This window comes from Suncus etruscus, chromosome 15 (genome assembly GCF_024139225.1).
Source record: "Suncus etruscus isolate mSunEtr1 chromosome 15, mSunEtr1.pri.cur, whole genome shotgun sequence".
NCBI lineage: Eukaryota > Metazoa > Chordata > Mammalia > Eulipotyphla > Soricidae > Suncus > Suncus etruscus.
The window spans coordinates 85,505,400-85,524,229 of NC_064862.1; the positions used below are offsets into that span (position 1 = coordinate 85,505,400).

At 51.3% G+C, this 18,830-nt stretch overlaps 2 protein-coding genes and 1 non-coding gene across 3 annotated transcripts in view; 1 reads left to right on the forward strand and 2 right to left on the reverse strand.

Annotated features, from left to right (window-relative positions):
- Nucleotides 1–18,830, reverse strand: part of CLEC4G (C-type lectin domain family 4 member G) — a 284,468-nt gene that overhangs the window by 92,271 nt on the left and 173,367 nt on the right. The gene's annotated exons all lie outside the window — the stretch shown is intronic.
- On the reverse strand, nucleotides 620–726 carry LOC126031721 (U6 spliceosomal RNA). The gene has a single exon (XR_007503553.1). It is a non-coding gene; the product is annotated as a U6 spliceosomal RNA (small nuclear RNA).
- ZNF358 (zinc finger protein 358) lies at nucleotides 7,884–12,731 on the forward strand. Its single transcript, XM_049788273.1, has 3 exons — nucleotides 7,884–7,959; nucleotides 10,609–10,710; nucleotides 11,116–12,731. Exon 3 carries the CDS (start codon nucleotides 11,160–11,162, stop codon nucleotides 12,729–12,731), a length of 1,572 nt encoding a protein of 523 aa, XP_049644230.1. The 5' UTR covers nucleotides 7,884–7,959; nucleotides 10,609–10,710; nucleotides 11,116–11,159.

The following is an 18,830-nucleotide window of genomic DNA, read 5'->3' on the forward strand; positions in this document are numbered from 1 at the left end:
CTATGGTTCTGTTTTTTTTTTTTAAAAAAAAAGTGGACAGGAGCTCCTTTCTCTATGTTGCAAATTAAATAAAATTAAAAGAAGAAAGAAGAAAAATAAAAATAAATAGGGGGCCAGAGCAATAGCACAGTGGTAGGGCATTTGCTTTGCACGCAGACAACCCAGGACAGATGGTAGTTTGAATCCTGGCATCCCATAAGGTCCCCTGACACTGCCAGAAGCAAGTTTTGAGTGCAGAGCCAGGAGTAACCCCTGAGCACTTCCAGGTGTGGCCCCCTAAAATTAAAATAAGTAAATAAATAAAAAATGGGGAGCAGATGTGGCAAGTGGAAATTTCCATGGCCTGAGAGATACAGGGTTTCTCTACCTTGAAGCATACTGTCCTGAGACTGATAACAGGCTCTGGATATGTTAATTGTCAAACCCCAAGTAATTGTTTTTGGTTTTGGGGTCACATCTGGCAGCACTAAGGGTTTGTCCTAGCTCTACGCTCAGAAATCACTCCTTCAGGATAAGGGGACCATATGGGATGCCAGGATTCGAACCACCATTCTTTTGCATGCAAGGCAAATGTTTGCCCTACCTCCATGCTATCTCTCCAGCCTCCCAAGGGATTTTTTTAAATATGGAATGCTCCATGAATTTGCATGTCATCCTTGTGCTAGGGCCATGCTAATCTTCTCTGTATCGTTCCAATATTAGTATTTGTGCTGCCAAAGTGAGCACAAACCCTAAGGTCTTAATGGTGCCAGGAAACATTCTGCTCCATTGCAGTTGTCAAAGTCAGTCTTCTGTAATTAGAGATCTTGGATTTTGCACAGATCCTAGGATGAAGCCTAGGATAGAGTCTTTCTTTATGGTCCCAGGAAAAGTTCTGCTCAGTCATGGTTGAAGTAGTTGTTCATGGGGCTGGAGCAATAGTGTTCTTGGTGTAAAAGGCTCTCGCTTTGCATATGGCCTACCCTGGTTTCATGGCTTGAGTCACATAGGTCCCTTAAGCTCTACCAATAATAACTGAGCATAGAGCCAAGACCAGACTCAGCTGAAAGTATTCGCCTTACCCCACGTTGTGGTATTTGATAGAATCAGAGGGAATCATAATAAGCAAAATAAGTTAGAGGGAGACTAAGAAATGTGAGTGTGCAGGGCTGGAGCAACAGTACAGCAGGGAGAGCATTTTCCTTGTATGCAGCTGACCTGGTACGATTCCTGGCATCCCATACGATCCCCAAAGCACCACCAGGAGTGAATCTTGAATGCAGAGCCAGGAGTAACATACCACTGGTAGTGGCCAGAAAAAGAAACAAAAATAAATCCAAGTCTTCTTACTAATCTAGGATATAATATATATATATATATACACACATATATATATTTACATATCCTGAGAACCACTGGGTGTGTCCCCAAAATATAAATAGGGGTAAAATGGAGAGAGACAAAGGATGGAAGGGGGAGGTGAGGGAAGGCGGGAGAGAGAGAGAGAGAGAGAGAGAGAGAGAGAGAGAGAGAGAGAGAGAGAGAGAGAGAGAGAGAGAGAGAGAGAGAGAGAGAGAGGTGGAAAGGAATATATGGTGGCATCTTGAAGTAAGTGGGTGGGTGGTACCTTGGACAGCGCCCCTCTTTGAAACTCCACCCTCCCCTGCTGTTTGGGCTGTTTGTGTTTGTGCCAAAGGTGGGCCTTGCTGGCTACTGAAAATCCAGCTTCTAGGAATGAATGAGTATGTTGTCCTAAGACTTCCCAAAAGGGAAAGTCCCGGAAGGCCCAGCCAGCCCAGGAGGTGTGTGTGTGTGTGTGTGTGTGTGTGTGTGTGTGTGTGTGTGTGTGTGTGTGTGTGTGTGTGTGTGTGAGGCCAAGCTTTCCTAGACAAGAGTCCAGCTTTGAGTCCGCTGGGGACAACATGGCTCTTGTAGCTACGCTTCTGACAACTTACGGACCACATGGTTGATGGTGTTGGCACCATGATAAGCAGTGTTTTTCCACCTCAGCCTGACACATTTTTATTGCAGGGGACCACACCGTACAGTGCTCAGGGCTTACTCTTAGTTCAGGGATCACTCTTAATGGTATTCAGGGTGGACCATATTGGATGCCAGGGATCGTACCCAGCTTAACCACGTGCAAAGTAATCTCTCAACCTCTTGTACTATTGCTTCATCCTTGCTGGGTTTATTTGTGGGGGGGGAAGGAATGATCTTTTGGGCCATACTTAGCAGTACCTATGCTTCTCAGAAGACTATATGTGTGCTGGAGATCAAACAGGGGTGAGCTACATGAAAGCAAGTGCCTCATCTCCAGCACTATCTGTTTCCAAACAAGGAGTTTAAAAAAAAAAAAAAAAAAGGGCCCGGAGAGATAGCACAGCAGCGTTTGCCTTGCAAGCAGCCGATCCAGGACCAAAGGTGGTTGGTTCGAATCCCGGTGTCCCATATGGTCGCCCGTGCCTGCCAGGAGCTATTTCTGAGCAGACAGCCAGGAGTAACCCCTGAGCATCGCCGGGTGTGACCCCAAAAAAAAAAAAAAAAAAAAAGCATGGGGCCGGAGAGATCGCACAGCGGTAGGGCATTTGCCTGGCATGCATCCGACCCGAGACAAACCCGGCTTAATTTCTGGCATTCCATATGTTTTCCCGAGCTTGCCAGTAGTGATTTCTGAGTACAAAGCCATGAGTACCCCTGAGCATAGCAGGGGGTGGCCCAAAAACCACTTAATTATTTTTTAAAGGAGTTTTAAAAAACAAATGAGGGCCAGAACGATAGCACAGTGGTAGAGCATTTATTTGCCTTGCACGCGTCCAACCCCAGAAGCACCCTTGTTCAATTCCCGGCATCCCATATCGTCCCCTGAGCCTGCCAGGAGCGATTTCTGAGCACAGAGCCAAGAGTAGCGCTTAAGTGAAGCCGGGTGGGGCCAAAAGCAAACAGACAAAACAAAAACAAACTAAAAATACTGCAAGCAAGCACCACTAAGCTGCAGAATCCAGACCTGCCTCTTGAGTCTTTCTGTCCTGGGGCCAGTAAAGCCAGGTTCTGACCTTCTCAATCTCTTCCTCACAAAACAAGAATGAATGCAAGTAGCATACAGGTACGTGTCTTTCTTGCATAAGGACCTAGCAAAGGACAACAACCATTTCAGAAAGTCTTGGTTCATTTGCTTTACGAAGGACAAAACCCAGCTTGCTCAAGCCCCTGAAGGACCGGATAATACCAATTAGGATACAAGAAAATTAGGATCAAACTTTCCATCAAGGGTCTGGAGAGATAGTACAGCGGGGAGGGTGCTTGCCTTGCACGCGACAGACCCAGATCCGATCCCTGGCATCTTATAGGGTTCCCTGAGAACAGAGCAGGAGTAACCCCTGAGCACGATTGAGTGTGCCCCCCAAAAGCAAAAGAAAATATAACATCAAGCCTGTCAATTCCATAGCAGGACTATTTCCCCTGCCACATCTCCTATGGAGGGCACAGTTGTAATCTTTACAATTAATGCCCCCTAAGAGAGATTTCCCCTTCGACTCCTACGCCTTCAATTGGGGGAGGAACCATATGGGATACCGGGAATCGAACCCGCGCCCATCATGGGTCAGCCTTGTGCAAGTCCAACACCCTACCGCTGTGCTACCACTCTGGCCCCCTTACGCCTTCCATTGGGATCTAAACAGTGCTTCAATTGGTTCATTTGAGGCCCACGCCCAATATCAGCCAGTCACCACGCTCAGAGCAAAATGGGTGCTTATGATTGGATAACTCAGCACCTAAGCCCCACCCATCTCTAGGAACTGGGTTCTGGGAACCTGCTGGGGGATCCCTCCTCCCGTCTCCTAGCAACAGAGCGACGCCAGCCCCGCCCACCACCAGCTTCCACCTCGTCTCTATCTTTGTCCCCGGGTGACAATGTGCCAGACTCAGCTTTAGCCTGGGGGGAAATCCTGCTTCCCAGCTAATGCCTTTTTTTTTTTTTTTAAAGCTTCCAACTCATTTAACTAACTTCCCTTTTTAGCCCCAGGCTGGAGCTGGAGCTGGCTGGAGCTGGGCTGGCAGACAAATGCAACAGATGGGAGTCTCTCCTTGAGTGTGTCTGTCTTGCAGGAGGCTTGGCGAGAGCCCCTAGATCCCATCAACCTGCTGTTTTTCTCTCCCCAGCCCTGCACAGCCAACCCCTGTCTCTGGAGACACATGCTTAGAATCATGCCAGATTTCTCCTTTCCGGACGTTGGGCTCCACAGGGGCTGCCGCGAGCATCAGGGCCAGATATGGAACTGCACAAATCTTGGAAATTTCATTTGCTTGTTAATGTCTATGAATGGGATGTCTTTCTCGTTTTTTTTTTTTTTATTTTTTAATTTTTGGAGGGGGTTCATCTGGCGGTGCTCAGGGCTTACTCCTGGCTCAGTGCTCAGAGATCGTTCCTGGCTGGCATAAAGGACTGCTGAAGCTCAGAGGACCCAGGCGATGCCAAGGATTGGATTGAACCCAACTGGGTTGTGTGCAAAGCAGATCCCTTCCCAGCTGTTATCTCTCCAACCCCCAAAAGTTGGCTTTTAAAGCTGGCTTCAAAGATGTGAGGTGGGTCAAAAGGCCAGAGCACTGATTTTGCATGCCAAAGTTCTGGATATTGTATTATCTGTCCTTTGAGCTACCCAGCACCTCATATTTCCAACCCTGCCCAATGAGCTTGTTCCAAAAATGAAAGCACTAGGAGTTCATTAGTTGTGGGGTTCTATAAGAAGTAGCAGGAAGCAGGTAGAGAGATAGTATAGCAGATAGGACATTTGCCTTGCATACAGCATATTCTGGTTCAATTCCCAGCAACCCATATGGTCCCTCAAGCACAGCCAGGAGTAACTGCTGAGTGCAGAGCTAGGAGTAGCCCCTGAGCATCTCCTAGTGTGACTCCTCCTCTTGGGAAAAATAAAAGCAGCTGATGGCTGAAGGAAATCCCATAGGATTTGGGTCTGTGGTGCATTATTTGTGTGTGGGGTTTGGAGTGCACTGAGTATACCACTGATACAGTGGTATCAGGAGACCACCAGGCTTCCCTCAGGTGACCACAACTTTGTACATTCCAGGCATGTGCCTCCCCAACTCCCCATCTCAAGGTATACCTGGCAGTATGCTCAGGGCTGACTCCTGGCTCTGTGCTCAGAGATCACTCCTGGTATTGCTGGGGGGGGGGGGACCCTGCGGGGTGTCTGGAATCCATCTGAGGTCCTCCTTGTGCAACGCAAGTGGACTATATCTCTCCAGCCTTGACTGATTTTTTTTGTGTGTGTGATTTTTGGGTCACACCCGGCAGTGCTCAGGGGTTATTTCTGGCTCCAGGCTCAGAAATTGCTCCTGGCAGGCACAGGGAACTATGGGGCGCCGGGATTCAAACCGATGACCTCATGCATGAAAGGCAAACACCTTACCTCCATGCTATCTCTCCGGCCCCCGCCTTGACTGATTTGTAAGGAGAGAGGAAGCGAGTCAGTAAGCTTGCGAGTGCCTTGAAGACTTGGGGAGTCAGTGGAATTTGAGGAATGCTCTTGTCTGGGTCTAGCCACCAGAAGAAGCAGCTTGAGTGTTCCTCTGGAGACATGCCATGCATTCAAATTTCAAAAAAAAAAATTTTGTGTGTGTGATTTGATATGGCCTTGTCTTTCTCTGGGATGCAGCATGGTTTCAGAGTGGCCTTGTTTGGTGTTTGTTGATATTCTGGGATGGTTGTTGATGTTCAGAGAGAATATCCCAGCCCAGTAGTCCAGTATTTGTCCCTTCTCATGTTCAGGATCCGAGTCTGCAAGTGGTAGGTGCCCAGACTGGCCCCCCACTTCTGCTACAGGTTACCTGAACTCAGCCTGTCCACCAGTGCTGGTAGTGAGTGAACATGAGTGACTGAGGCAGCTAAGCAGGTTAGGAAGGGTCTTTTTTTTTTTTCCCGAGGGGTCACACCCAGTGGTGCTCAGGGGTTACTCCTGGCTCTGCGCTCAGAAATCACTCCTGGCAGGCTCAGGGACTATATGTGATGCCGGGGATCAAACCCAGGTCAGGTGAGTCACTATGGCCCCTGTTGTTGTTTTAGGGCCACATCTAAGGGTGTTCAGGGCTGACTCTTGGCTCAGCACTAAGGGATCACTCCTGGTGAGGTGTAGGAGACCCTACGGGATGCTGGGGATCAAAGCCAGGTTGGCCATGAGCAAGGTAAGTGCCCTTACCGCTACTATAGCTCCAGCCACCCCCCCCCTTTTTTGGCTACACCCAGCGGTGCTCAGGGCTCACTTCTGGCAGAACTTGGCGGGTCTTTATGGGGTGCTGGGAATCAAAGCCAGGTCAGATGCATGCAAGATAAGCCCCTACTCACTTTTCAGGCTCAGGAAGACGGGGAAGTAGTCTGGATAAAGCAGAAAAGAACAAATTTGGAAATCACTTCCAGGAGCTCTGATTAAAGTCAGGAACCTTGATTGGGGGTGAGGTGGAGAAGTCAGAGGGAGAACCACACTCTCTCTAGGTGGTGTTTGGGGGGAGCAAAACAAATTGTGACGCAAGAGATGTCTCTAGAGTTTTGGAATAATCAGTGGTACTGTGAAGAGGGTGTTTGCTTTGTATGTGACCTACCTGGTTTTGATCCCCCGAACCGCATAAGGTTCCCAGAGCTTGCCAGGACTGATCCCTGAGTGCATAGCCAGGAGTAAGTCCCGAACACTGAGAGACAGAGAGAGAAGTGAGAGAGAGATGGATCCGGGTTGGGGCAATAGTACTGCAGGCAGGACCCCAATTGGGGTTCAATCCCCAACACCCCATAGACTCTTAGTCCTGCCAGGGGTGATCCCTGAGTATGGAATCAGGAGTAAGTCCTGCTCTCTCTCTCTCTCTCTCTCTCTCTCTCTCTCTCTCTCTCTCTCTCTCTCTCTCTCTCTCTCTACCACACACACACACACACACACACACACACACACACACCACAAAAAGAGAAATGGAGAGGTCGGAGAGATAGCATGGAGGTATTTGCCTTGCATGCTGAGGACAGTGGTTCGAATCCTGGCATCCCATATGGTCCCCTGAGCCTGCCAAGGGCGATTTCTGAGCATAGAGCCAGGAGTAATCCCTGAACGTTGCCGGGTGTGACCCCAAAACGGGGGAGAGAGAGAGAGAGAGAGAGAGAGAGAGAGAGAGAGAGAGAGAGAGAGAGAGAGAGAGAGAGAGAGAGAGAGAGAAATGGAGAGAGAGAAATGGAGAGAGAGAAATGGAGAGAGAGAAATGGAGAGAGAGAAATGGAGAGAGAGAAATGGGGAGAGAGAAATGGAGAGAGAGAAACGGGGAGAGAGAAATGGGGAGAGAGAAATGGGGAGAGAGAAATGGAGAGAGAAATGGAGAGAGAGAGAAATGGAGAGAGAGAAATGGAGAGAGAGAAATGGAGAGGGGGGGTTCAAAAAATGGAACTGGAGCCGCACTGTACTTTGAATGTGCAAGACCTCGGATTCGATCCCCAACATGCGCTGGTGAATAGTTGATGTGCTATTACACGCAGGCAGGTGTAACAGCCCCCCACCCCAATAAAAACAGACAATCAGACTTGGGAGTCTTGGAGAGGAGGTAGAACAGAGACAGACAGACACACAGATAGCCAGACAGACAGCCGAGAGGACAGAGAGCAAAGCTAGCAGGGCGATGTCCGGAGAAACTGGGCGCCCGGGCCCCGACCCGGGGAGGTGCAGGCCGGGCCCGGCGGGGCGCGCGGCAGACAAAGGCGCGGCGGGGCCGGGACAAAGGCGGCCGGGGGGCGGGGGCAGCGATGGCCGCCGCTGCTGGACTACAAGTCCCAGCACCTCCCGCTGCGGCCCTCGGCCGGCCCCTCTGGCTCCCGGGAGCGCCTGGCGGGGCCGCTGGGCCGAGGGGGCCGCCGGCGGGGCTGGCGGGCGGGGGGCTTCCTGCAGGCCCGGGGGGCGCCGGCGGCGGGGCAGGGGCGAGGGGCGCCGGGTGAGTGACCCCCCGAGCGGGCCGGGGGGCGGGGGAAAGGGTCGGGGTGGGCGATGGGCGGGAGGACGGGGTGCGGGGGACCCCCCCCCAAGTGGGGCGCGGCCCGGGGCGACCTCTATTCGCCCCCCGTCTTTCATGCCGGCGCCCCGGGCCCGGGAGAGCTGGATGGATCGGCGCGCGATGGGAGGGGGCGCACGGTCCAGCGGCCTAGCGCGCCCCCATGTCCTCCGAGGGGGGACGGGCCGGCTGGATGGAAAGATCTGTGGCCCAGGAGCCCAGCGTTTGGGGGGTGTAGCCGAGGCGGGAGCGACTCGAACTGCCTTGGGGTGGGGATTGCAAAGCGGCCCCTCCCCTGCTCCCTGGAGGCGCTCGGGCACCCCAGTATTGTCCCCACACCCTCCAGCATGAAGCCCAGAGTTCAAGAGGCCCAACCCCAGGAGGGGGACCCAGAAACATCCTCCTTTCTCCATCCACTTATTGTTTGCTTCACTCTCCAGCCTGGAACTCAGAGTTTCTGCAAGCACCTTCCTTCTATAGAAGGTTATTTTGAGGGGGGCGTCGCCTGCTCCCCTGGGCACTAACTCAGCAAAGACCCCAGTTATTGCGCCTCTCACCTTTCAGCTAAGAAGTGGGAAATCAGAAGGCAAGCTAAAGGACACCTTTCCAAGAATCTCTGCCCTTTCCCGACACTGTACCCCCTCATAAGGTCTGGGGAAGGAGGCAAGGCATGAATTCGGCCAGTTCAGTTCCCCCCACCATTATGGGGTTTACTTAGGGTGCGCCAGAGAGGAGTCCCACGGCCGCCTTTGCTCAAAAAGACATCTGTTGCTTTTGTCCCCCAAATGTTCAGCAAGAGCATATATTCTCCTCCTCAGCTCATTCTGTTCCTTGGGGGGCATCTCTAACACACACACACACACACACACACACACACACACACACACACACACACACACACACACACACACACACACTTGCCTCAGTTCCCAGTTCCCATTCTGAGTTGGAATTCAGGATCCGATTTCCAGAAGATTCAAAAGCATCCTCCCCCACCCCCACACCACCCCACACCACGCCAGACCAGAGCTCTGTTACTCAGGAATTTTCCCTTCCTAGGAGAGGGCTCAGGGGTCCCCCCAATAACCCAAAATGAGCCTGATTTTTCCTTTCACCTGGCCAGACATGAAAAGTCCGTATCTCTCATCCACTTGGGTATTAGGTGAACCCACAGCTCTTTCTTGTCTCGTTCTCATATCTGGGGGTGTCTCCCTGTCTGCTCCCACCCCCTGAGCTCCCACATATTTTCTCCCTAGCCTCCCTCTCACTTTAGAGTATAGCATGGAAAGAGGAGTGACAGGGTAGCAAGGAAGGCACTGGCTTTGCAGGCAGCCAACCCTGATTTAATCCCCAGCATCACATGGGGTCCCCTGAGCCCCACCAGGAGTATGTTTTCTGAGCACAGAGCCAGGAGTCAACCCTGAGCACCACTGTTTGAGCCCAAACAGAACCAAAAACTAGATTGTATTTGTACAACACATCACATTTTATTCAGCACATTTGTTCTTTTTTGTTTGTTTGTTTGTTTTTGGGGGGAGGATCATACTCAGCCATGCTCTTGCTTCAGACCCCAGAGTCCATAGCTTTGACTACCGAGATGCAATTATGAGGTCTGGCCATCAGGTGGTGTATCCCCTAGAAAGGAATCCCAGGGTTTTCCTGCATGTTCCCAGTAACCTCAGAGGACATCCAGAAAAAGTTCTAGCCACTTCCCCGCATATAGGCTGCAAAGCTCCAGAGTGACTCAAAGAACCTCTTCTAGGGGGACCAGAGCTATAGCACAGCGTGGAGGTCACTTGCCTTGCTCATGGATAACCTGAGTTTAATCCCTGGCATCCACAAGGTCCCCAAGCACCACCAGGAGTAATTGGGGGTGGGGGAGGCTATACCTGGAGGAGTTCAGGGGTTACTCCTGGCTTTGCGCTCAGAAATTACTCCTGGCAGGATCAGGGGATCATATGGGATGTTGGGGATTGAGCCCCAGTTCAGCAGCATACAAGGCAAATGCCCTTACCGCTGTACCATCGGTCCAGCTTTCTTTCAGGAGTAATTTTTTTTTTTTTTTTTTTTTTGGTTTTTGTATTTTGGGTCGCACCTGGTGGCGCTCAGGGGTTCCTCCTGCTATATGCTCAGAAATCTGCTCCTGGCAGGCTTGGGGGACCATATGGGATGCCAAGATTCGAGCCAAGCCATCATCCTTCTTCATGCAAGGCAAACGCTCTACCTCCATCCTATCTCTCTGGCCCCCACTTTTTGTTTTGTTTTGTTTTGGGGTCACACCTGGCAGCGCTCAGGGGTTACTCCTGGCTCTATCCTGGCTCTATGCTCAGAAATTGCTCCTGGCAGGCTCGGGGATCCATATGGGATGCCGGGATTCGAACTACCGTTCTTTTGTATGAAAGGCAAATGCCTTACCTCCATTCTATCTCTCTGGCCCAGGAGTAAAAGACCCAACCCCTCATACTCAGAGCCCCCAAGCCTGTCCCCGCAGCTAGGAGCTCTCAAACCTTCATAGAAGATGTCCTGCACTGTGAAATCCCTCCCCAGCTTTCTTCCACGCAGCAAGAACCAAGAACTCTCTCTCTTTCGCAGGACTCCGCTTATCAGGACCGGAGTCCAGCATGCAGAGAGGGGTGCAGCCCTGAACTTGGGGACCACACACTTCGACTGCTGGCTCCCTTGAGCACCAACCAGGTGTGTGGGGCTGAGAGGGGAGAGTCCCTCGTGTCATGTCCCACCAGGGTCCTCCTTCCTGTCCTGGCTGGTGTGAGCCATGCAAGGTTCTGTGTGAGACAGAAAGATCTGAAGTATGGGGTGCAGAGAGCTCAAGTTTTGAATGCAAAAAATTGGGGTCCGAGCATGACATGGCCCAAAGCCCCCTCAGGGGCAAAGCACGAGTGTGTTTGGAGGGTGGGAGAGAGAGTTCCAATTTGAGCTTTGCAGGAAGGGCCTATCCATCCTTGGCACCGCGTGGGCAAGGGCAGAGGGCGAAAGATGTGTGTGCATCTTTGGAGCTTGGCCCCCCTCTCCCTTCCTTCTCCCCACTTCTGCCAGTTGCCCAGAACCGGCCTATCACCCACTATCTGCTCTCCCCTGCAGCAGACCCTGTCCTGGAAGCCTCAGGCACCTCTCCACGCGGCAAGATGCGGCGCTCCGTCCTGGTGAGGAATCCCATTCACCGCGCGCAAAAACATCCTTACGAAGACGAACTGGATTCGGACTCAGACCCGGACCCCAGCGGGGAAACTCTGCCGCCTCTACCTGAAGACCCAGAGGAGCCCGAACCCGAGCGGGAAGATTCAGAAGACCTGGACCCCAACGTCTCCAACCCAGCCACGGCGCCCAGCGCCCTCTCCATCGCTGGCGACCCAGATCCCTCGGATTCCGACCTGGATCCCGACGTCATCGGCCCGGTACCCCTGATCCTCGACCCCGACAGCGAGACCCTCAGCCCGGACGCTGACCCGGCGGACCCCCTGACCGCCGCCGCCTCCGATCTGGCTCCAGCCCCGACCACCCTCTCCAGCAGCCCCGCCGGGGTGGTGCCCGCCGCGCGCCCCGCCAGCCCGCCACGGCCCTTCTCCTGCCCGGATTGCGGCCGAGCTTTCCGCCGCAGCTCGGGGCTGAGCCAACACCGCCGCACGCACAGCGGCGAGAAGCCCTACCGCTGCCCCGACTGCGGCAAGTCCTTCAGCCACGGTGCCACCCTGGCACAACACCGGGGTATCCACACGGGCGCGCGGCCTTACCAGTGCGCGGCGTGCGGCAAAGCCTTCGGCTGGCGTTCCACGCTCCTCAAGCACCGCAGCAGCCACAGCGGCGAAAAGCCGCACCACTGCCCGGTGTGCGGCAAGGCCTTCGGCCACGGCTCCCTGCTGGCCCAGCACCTGCGCACGCACGGGGGGCCCAGGCCGCACAAGTGCCCGGTGTGCGCCAAGGGCTTCGGCCAGGGCTCGGCGCTGCTGAAGCATTTGCGCACGCACACGGGCGAGCGGCCCTACCCGTGCCCGCAGTGTGGCAAGGCCTTCGGGCAGAGCTCGGCCCTGCTGCAGCACCAGCGCACGCACACGGCCGAGCGGCCCTACCGCTGCCCGCACTGCGGCAAGGCCTTCGGTCAGAGCTCCAACCTGCAGCACCACCTGCGCATCCACACCGGCGAGCGGCCCTACGCCTGCCCGCATTGCTCCAAGGCCTTCGGGCAGAGCTCGGCGCTGCTGCAACATCTGCACGTGCATTCCGGGGAGCGGCCCTACCGCTGCCAGCTGTGCGGCAAGGCCTTCGGTCAGGCGTCCAGCCTCACCAAGCACAAACGCGTGCACGAAGGCGCAGCGGCGGCGGCGGCCGCTGCAGCTGCAGTGGCTGCAGCTTCGGTGCTGACACCCGGGCAAGGCTCGCTCCCCAATGCGGCTGGGCCTGACCCTGGCTCCAGCCGGGCCTCCCCACCCCAAACCAGCCTCCAATCCATGCCCAGCCCGCAGCCTGGTCCCCAAGGTGCAGACGCCAAAGCTGGAGAACCGGCCGCCACGTCTGACAGCAGTGATGCTGCAGCAGGCCCCAGCCCCCGGCCCAGCCCTGAGTCCAGCCCCCGCTGGCCCGAGCCTAGCTTGGAGTCCGGATCTCCCGAGCACCCCCCAGGCAGCTCAGCAGCACCGCACTCCGAGGGTTGTGCTGGATTGCTGCAGCAGCCAGCGACTCTGCTGGGGCCGGATGGCTGAAAGGGACTCTGGCCGCTGCGCTCACGGGGCGGGGGGCAACTGGGAATTGTGTGTCGTGCAGTTAGTAAACTCTTCCCACTGCCTCTTTGTCCTGCTTCTCTTTCTGCCACGCCTTCTGGAACCTGAGCATCCGTGGTTGGGTTTTCACTTCCAGACAGTCCTCCAGATTTCCACCTGGTGCTTTTTCTCCTCCACCCCACTCTGCTTCCCCGGGGCCAGGAACTCCCGGGACAAAACTTTATGTCTTGTAGGTGGTCTACACTGGACTCCTTATCTGTTTGGTAATTTTTTGTTTTGGTTTTTTGTTTTTGGGTCACACCCAGCGGCTCTCAAGAGTTACTCCTGGCTCTACGCACAGAAATCGCTCCCGGCAGGCTCGGGGGACCATATGGGATGCCGGGATTCGAACCACGTTCTTCTGCATGCAAGGCAAACGCCCTACCTTCATGCTATCTCTCCATTCCCTGTTTGTTTGTTTGTTTTTTTTTTTTTTTTTTTTTTTTTTTTTTTGGTTTTTGGGCCACACCCGGTGACGCTCAGGGGTTACTCCTGGCTATGCGCTCAGAAGTCGCTCCTGGCTTGGGGGACCATATGGGACGCCGGGGGATCGAACCGCGGTCCGTCTCCTAGGCTAGCGCAGGTAAGGCAGGCACCTTACCTCGAGCGCCACCGCCCGGCCCCTGTTTGTTTGTTTTTTAAAGGGGATGGTTTTAGCCTGAGAATCAACCAGTTGCGTTCAGGGCTTACTTCTGGCTCAGTGCTCAGGGATCATTCCTGGCAGTGCTCTGGAGACCAGAGTAGGCCGGAATTGATCCAAGCGAGATTGGGCATGGGCCAGGCAAGTGCCTTAACCCCTACACCATCTCGCCAGTGCTCCCGGTGTTCAGCTGGCAGTGCTAGGATCTCCAGAACCATATTCAGCAGTTTTAAGGGCCATCAGGAACAGTTAACTTTATCTTACTTTGGGGGTATGGGTTTGGGGGCCACACCAAGCAATATTCAGGAGCTCCTCCTGGCTCTGTGCTTGGACAATCATTGTTGGTGATATTGTTTGGGGGATCACGGAGTGCCAGGGGTTGAACCTGGCCCTTTTACATACAGAGCATGTGCTGTGTGTGCTCTGTAGACTCTCTCCCCAGCCCCATGACTCTTAGTTGTTTCTTTTTATGACTCTTAGTTTTTGATTCTATCATGAATGAAGTAATTCCTGGCACACATACTGTCTGATAAATAATTTTAATTTTTTTTTTTTTTGCCACACCAGTGGTGCTTAGGGATTACTCCTGGCTCTGCACTGAGAAATCACTCTTGGCAGGCTCAGGGGTTCATATGGGATGCCAGGGTCAGAACCTGGTCAGATACGTGCAAGGCAAATGTCCTCCCCACTGGACTATCTCTTTGGCCCTGTTAAAGATAGCTCTGGGACTATGTGGATGGTTGTCTCCCATTAACTCTCTTAACCTAGCCCTTGTCTGTCAGAAAGTCTGAGATATAGGTAGATAATATTAATTGATATTTCACATTTACACGTTCAGCAAGCCTGTTTCTTTTTTCTTTCGTGTTTTTTTTTTTGTTTGTTTGTTTTGGTTTTGGGGCCACACCTGGCGGTGCTCAGGGGTTACTCCTGGCTCCTGGCAGGCACAGGGGACCATAGGGGACGCCGGAATTCTAACCAAGCACCTCAGGTCCTGAATTGGCTGCTTGCAAGACAAACACCACTGTGATATCTCTCGGCCCCAGCTGCTTCTTACCATATGGCCTGAGGTCCTAGTGGAGTAGACATTTGGAATTGGCTGTAGACATTACAAGAACATTCTAGGACATTTTACTTTATTTTATTTGGTTTTTGGGTCAAGCCATAGGTGCTCAGGTGATCAGAAATTGCTCCTGACAGGCCCCAGGCACCATATGGGATGCTGGAATTTGAACTACTATCTAGCCTGGATCAGCTACGAGCAAGGCAAACTCCCTACTGCTGTGCTATCTCTCCAGCCCCATTCTAAAACATTTTAGAAGAAACCTACAGGGTTTCTGATTTATTTGGTTTTGAGTATTTGGGGTTTGGGGCACCACATCCAGAGAGGTTCATGAAGTTTAAGGGACTTTCTGGGAGATATAGACAGTAATTGGCAACATGGACATTCTGTTTTTTGTTTTGTTTGTTTGTTTGTTTTTTCGGTTGGGAGCCACACTTGGCTAGGCTCAGGAGTTACTACTGGCAGGGCTGTGGGCACCATATGGAAGCCAGCGGTCAAACTCAGGTTGTTCACATGCAAAGGAAATGCTTTACCTGCTGTATGATGGCTCTAACTCCAATTAAAAATATATTTTACTGGGGTGGGAGAGATAGCATGAAGGTAAGGCGTTTGCCTTTCATGCAGAAGGTCATCAGTTCGAATCCCAGCGTCCCATATGGTCCCCTGTGACTGCCAGGAGCAATTTCTGAGCATAAAGCCAGGAGTTTCCCCTGAGCACTGCCGGGTATGACCCAAAAATCACACACACACAAAAAAAGCAAAACAAAAAATATACTTTACTAACATTTTTTACAGAGTTCTATATCTGGCAGTGGTCGGGCGCTATTTTTTGTTTGTTTTTGTTTTATTTTTGTTTTTGAGCCATACCTGGTGATGCTTAGGGGTTACTCCTGGCTATGCGCTCAGAAATCGCTCCTGGATTGGGGGACATATGAGACGCCGGGGGATCGAACTAAAGTCTGTCCTCAGATGCTATTTTCTTTTCTTTTTGGTTTTTGAGTCATACCCAGCAGCGCTCAGGGGTTCCTCCTGGCTCAACACTCAGAAATCGCTCCCAGGGGCCGGGAAGGTGGCGCTAGAGGTAAGGTGTCCGCCTTACAAGCGCTAGCGTAGGACGGACTGCAGTTCGATCCCCCGGCGTCCCATATGGTCTCCCCAAGCCAGGGGCGATTTCTGAGCTCATAGCCAGGAGTAACCCCTGAGTGTCAAACGGGTGTGGCCCAAAAACCAAAAAAAAAAAAAAAAAAAAAGAAATCGCTCCTGGCAGGCTCGGGGGATCATATGGGATGCTGGGAATCGAACCACCATCCTTCTGCATGCAAGGCAAATGCCCTACCTCCATGCTATCTCTCCGGCCCCCCTCAGATGCTATTTTTGACTGTGGTGCTGGAAGTTTAAGATGGGCTAGCTGTTTTCCAGATATGTGGTTAAATCCCTATAGATAGCTTCATTCTCAACCATAGTTTTGTTGTTTTGTGTTTGGGGGGGGGGGACCACACCTGGTGGTGCTCAGGGTTACTCCTGGCTCTGCATTCAGCTTCTGACAGACTTGGGGACCATATGGGATGCCAGGGATTGGACCCAGTCTGTCCTGGGTCGGTAGCATACAAGGCAAAGGTCCTACCTCGGTGCTATCACTCTGGCTACTCAATCATAGTTTATTTACCTACTTTTGGGGTTAACATCTGGCAGTGTTCAGGTGTTATTCCATGCTATACTCAAGGATGACTCTCTTTGGTCCTCAGGGGACATGATGCATTCTGACGATTGAAGAAGCTTTTTTGTTTGGTTTTGGGGTCACACCTGGCAGTGCTCAGGGGTTACTCTTAGCTCTGAGCTAAGAAATCATTCCTGGTAGGCTCAAGGGACCACATAGGATGCCTGAATCAAACCCAGGTTGGCCATGTGCAAATCAAATGCTCTACCCACTGTGCTATTACTCCAAACCATGGATTAGTTTTGACAGCTTGCAAGACAAGTGCCTTAACCCATGTACTATACCCCCAGTCTGAGTACATTTTTTTTTTGCCAGGATGGATGAAGGGCACAACCAGTGGTATTCAGGTTTTACTCTTAACTCTGTGCTAAGGGATCACTCCTGATGGGCTCAGGAAGTCATATGGAGTGCTGGGGATTGAACCTGGGTTGGCCACACACAAGGCAAATGTATTCATCATTCATAGTACTATCTAGTGATCCCACTGCATGAACTTTGAACCTGAATTGATGGGTCAAGAAGATAGCTGAGGGGCCGGGCGGTGGCGCTGGAGGTAAGGTGCCTGCCTTGCCTGCGCTAGCCTAGGACGGACCGCGGTTCGATCCCCCGGCTCCCATATGGTCCCCCAAGAAGCCAGGAGCAACTTCTGAGCACATAGCCAGGAGTAACCCCTGAGCGTCACAGGGTGTGCCCAAAAAACCAAAAAAAAAAAAAAAAAAAAAAAAAAAAAAAAAAAAAGAAGATAGCTGAACAGGCTGGAGGGCATGTCTGGCATGTAAGTGGCTTGGTTTGGTTTGAGCCCTATCATTACGTGATCACCCTAACATCAGGAAGTAGTCTTTGAGCAGCCCTGAATGTGACTCCTCTCCAAAACAATCCTGAATTGTTAGATGCCAGAGCCTTTAGTCTTTCTTTCTTTTGGGGCCATACCTGGAGACCTAGCTCTGTACTCAGGAATGACTCCTGGCAGTGCTCAAAGGACCATTTGAGATGCCAAGGCTCGAATTAGATTAGCCACATGCCAACCTGGCATTTTATTGTCTGTTCAGCCTTTAGTCTTTTGAGAGGACCAGACCTGGGAGCTATATCTCAGGACTTTTGGTGTGTGTGTGTGTGTGTGTGTGTGTGTGTGTGTGTGAGATGCTCAGCTGGCTCTGTGAGAATTCTCTATAAGAACCACTCCTGGCTGGTGCTTGAGAAACCATATGAGATGCTGGGGATCGATGGCTACGTGTAAGGCAAGCGCCCTAACCGTTGGACTATCTCTCCTGCACTGGAAATACATCTGATTGATTCTAGACTGGAGTCTGGTCCTGCTCTCATACAAAATGAAGCGGAACCCTGTGTTTGGGCTGATAAGGAGGGTGGGGGAATTGATCCTTTGGGAGGATATAATTAGAAAATTAAAATTTAATCGAGAGTTCTAATGAGACAGAAAGCTAAAGGAGAGAATGAGAACAATGCCTGGGATTTGGGGGGAGAATGGAGTGAGGTGAAAAGCCCTGGGAAAGAGAATGTGCATGCTAAGAGACATGGCAGTTTCAGAGGGGTCAATAAGGCCTATATTGTGTATATATATATAAATATATATATAAATATATATATATATATACAATGGAATATTATGCAGCCATCAGAAGAGATGAAGTCATGAGATTTTCCTATACATGGATGTATATGGAATCTATTATGCTGAGTGAAATAAGTCAGAGGGAGAGAGATAAACACAGAATGGTCTCACTCATCGATGCGTTTTGAGAAAAATGAAAGACATTTGTGTAATGATTCTCAGAGACAAAATAGAGGAGGACTGGAGGGTCCATCTCCCAACATGAAGCTTACCACAGAGATTGGTGGGTGCAGTCACAAAAATAATTACACTGAGAACCATCATAACAGAATGTGACTGAATGAGGGAAGTAGAAAGCCTGTCTAGAGCACATGCCGGTGTGGGGTGGGGAGGAGGGACACTTGGGACATTGGTGATGGGAATGTTGCACTGGTGAAGGGTTTTATATATATATATATATATATATATATACACACACACACATATATATATATACACACACAAACACATATATATTAAACAAACAAACAAACAAAAAACAACCAAAAAGGTCTATAACTGGGGCTGGAGAGATAGCATGGAGGTAGGGCGTTTGCCTTGCATGCAGAAAGTCTGTGGTTCGAATCCCGGCATCCCATATGGTTCCCCGAGAGCCAGCCAGGAGGAGCAATTTCTGAGTGTAGAGCCAGGAATAACCCCTGAAGGCTGCCGGGTATGACCCAAAAACCAAAAAAAAAAAAAAAGAAAGAAAGAAAGAAAGAAAGAAAGAGAGAGAGAGAGAGAGAGAGAGAGAGAGAGAGAGAGAGAGAGAAAGAAAGAAAGAAGGAAGGAAGGAAGGAAGGAAGGAAGGAAGAAAGAAAGAAAGAAAGAAAGAAAGAAAGAAAGAAAGAAAGAAAGAACAAAGAAAGAAAGAAAGAAAGAAAGAAAGAAAGAAAGAAAGAAAGAAAGAAAGAAAGAAAGAAAGAAAGAAAGAAAGAAAGAAAGAAAGAAAGAAAGAAAGAAAGAAAGAAAGAAAGAAAGAAAGAAAGAAAGAAAGAAAGAAAGAAAGAAAGAAA

Bases quoted from the DNA above. Each gene is read 5' to 3' on its own strand.
- ZNF358 (XM_049788273.1), top strand. From the start codon at position 11,160: ATGCGGCGCTCCGTCCTGGTGAGGAATCCCATTCACCGCGCGCAAAAA.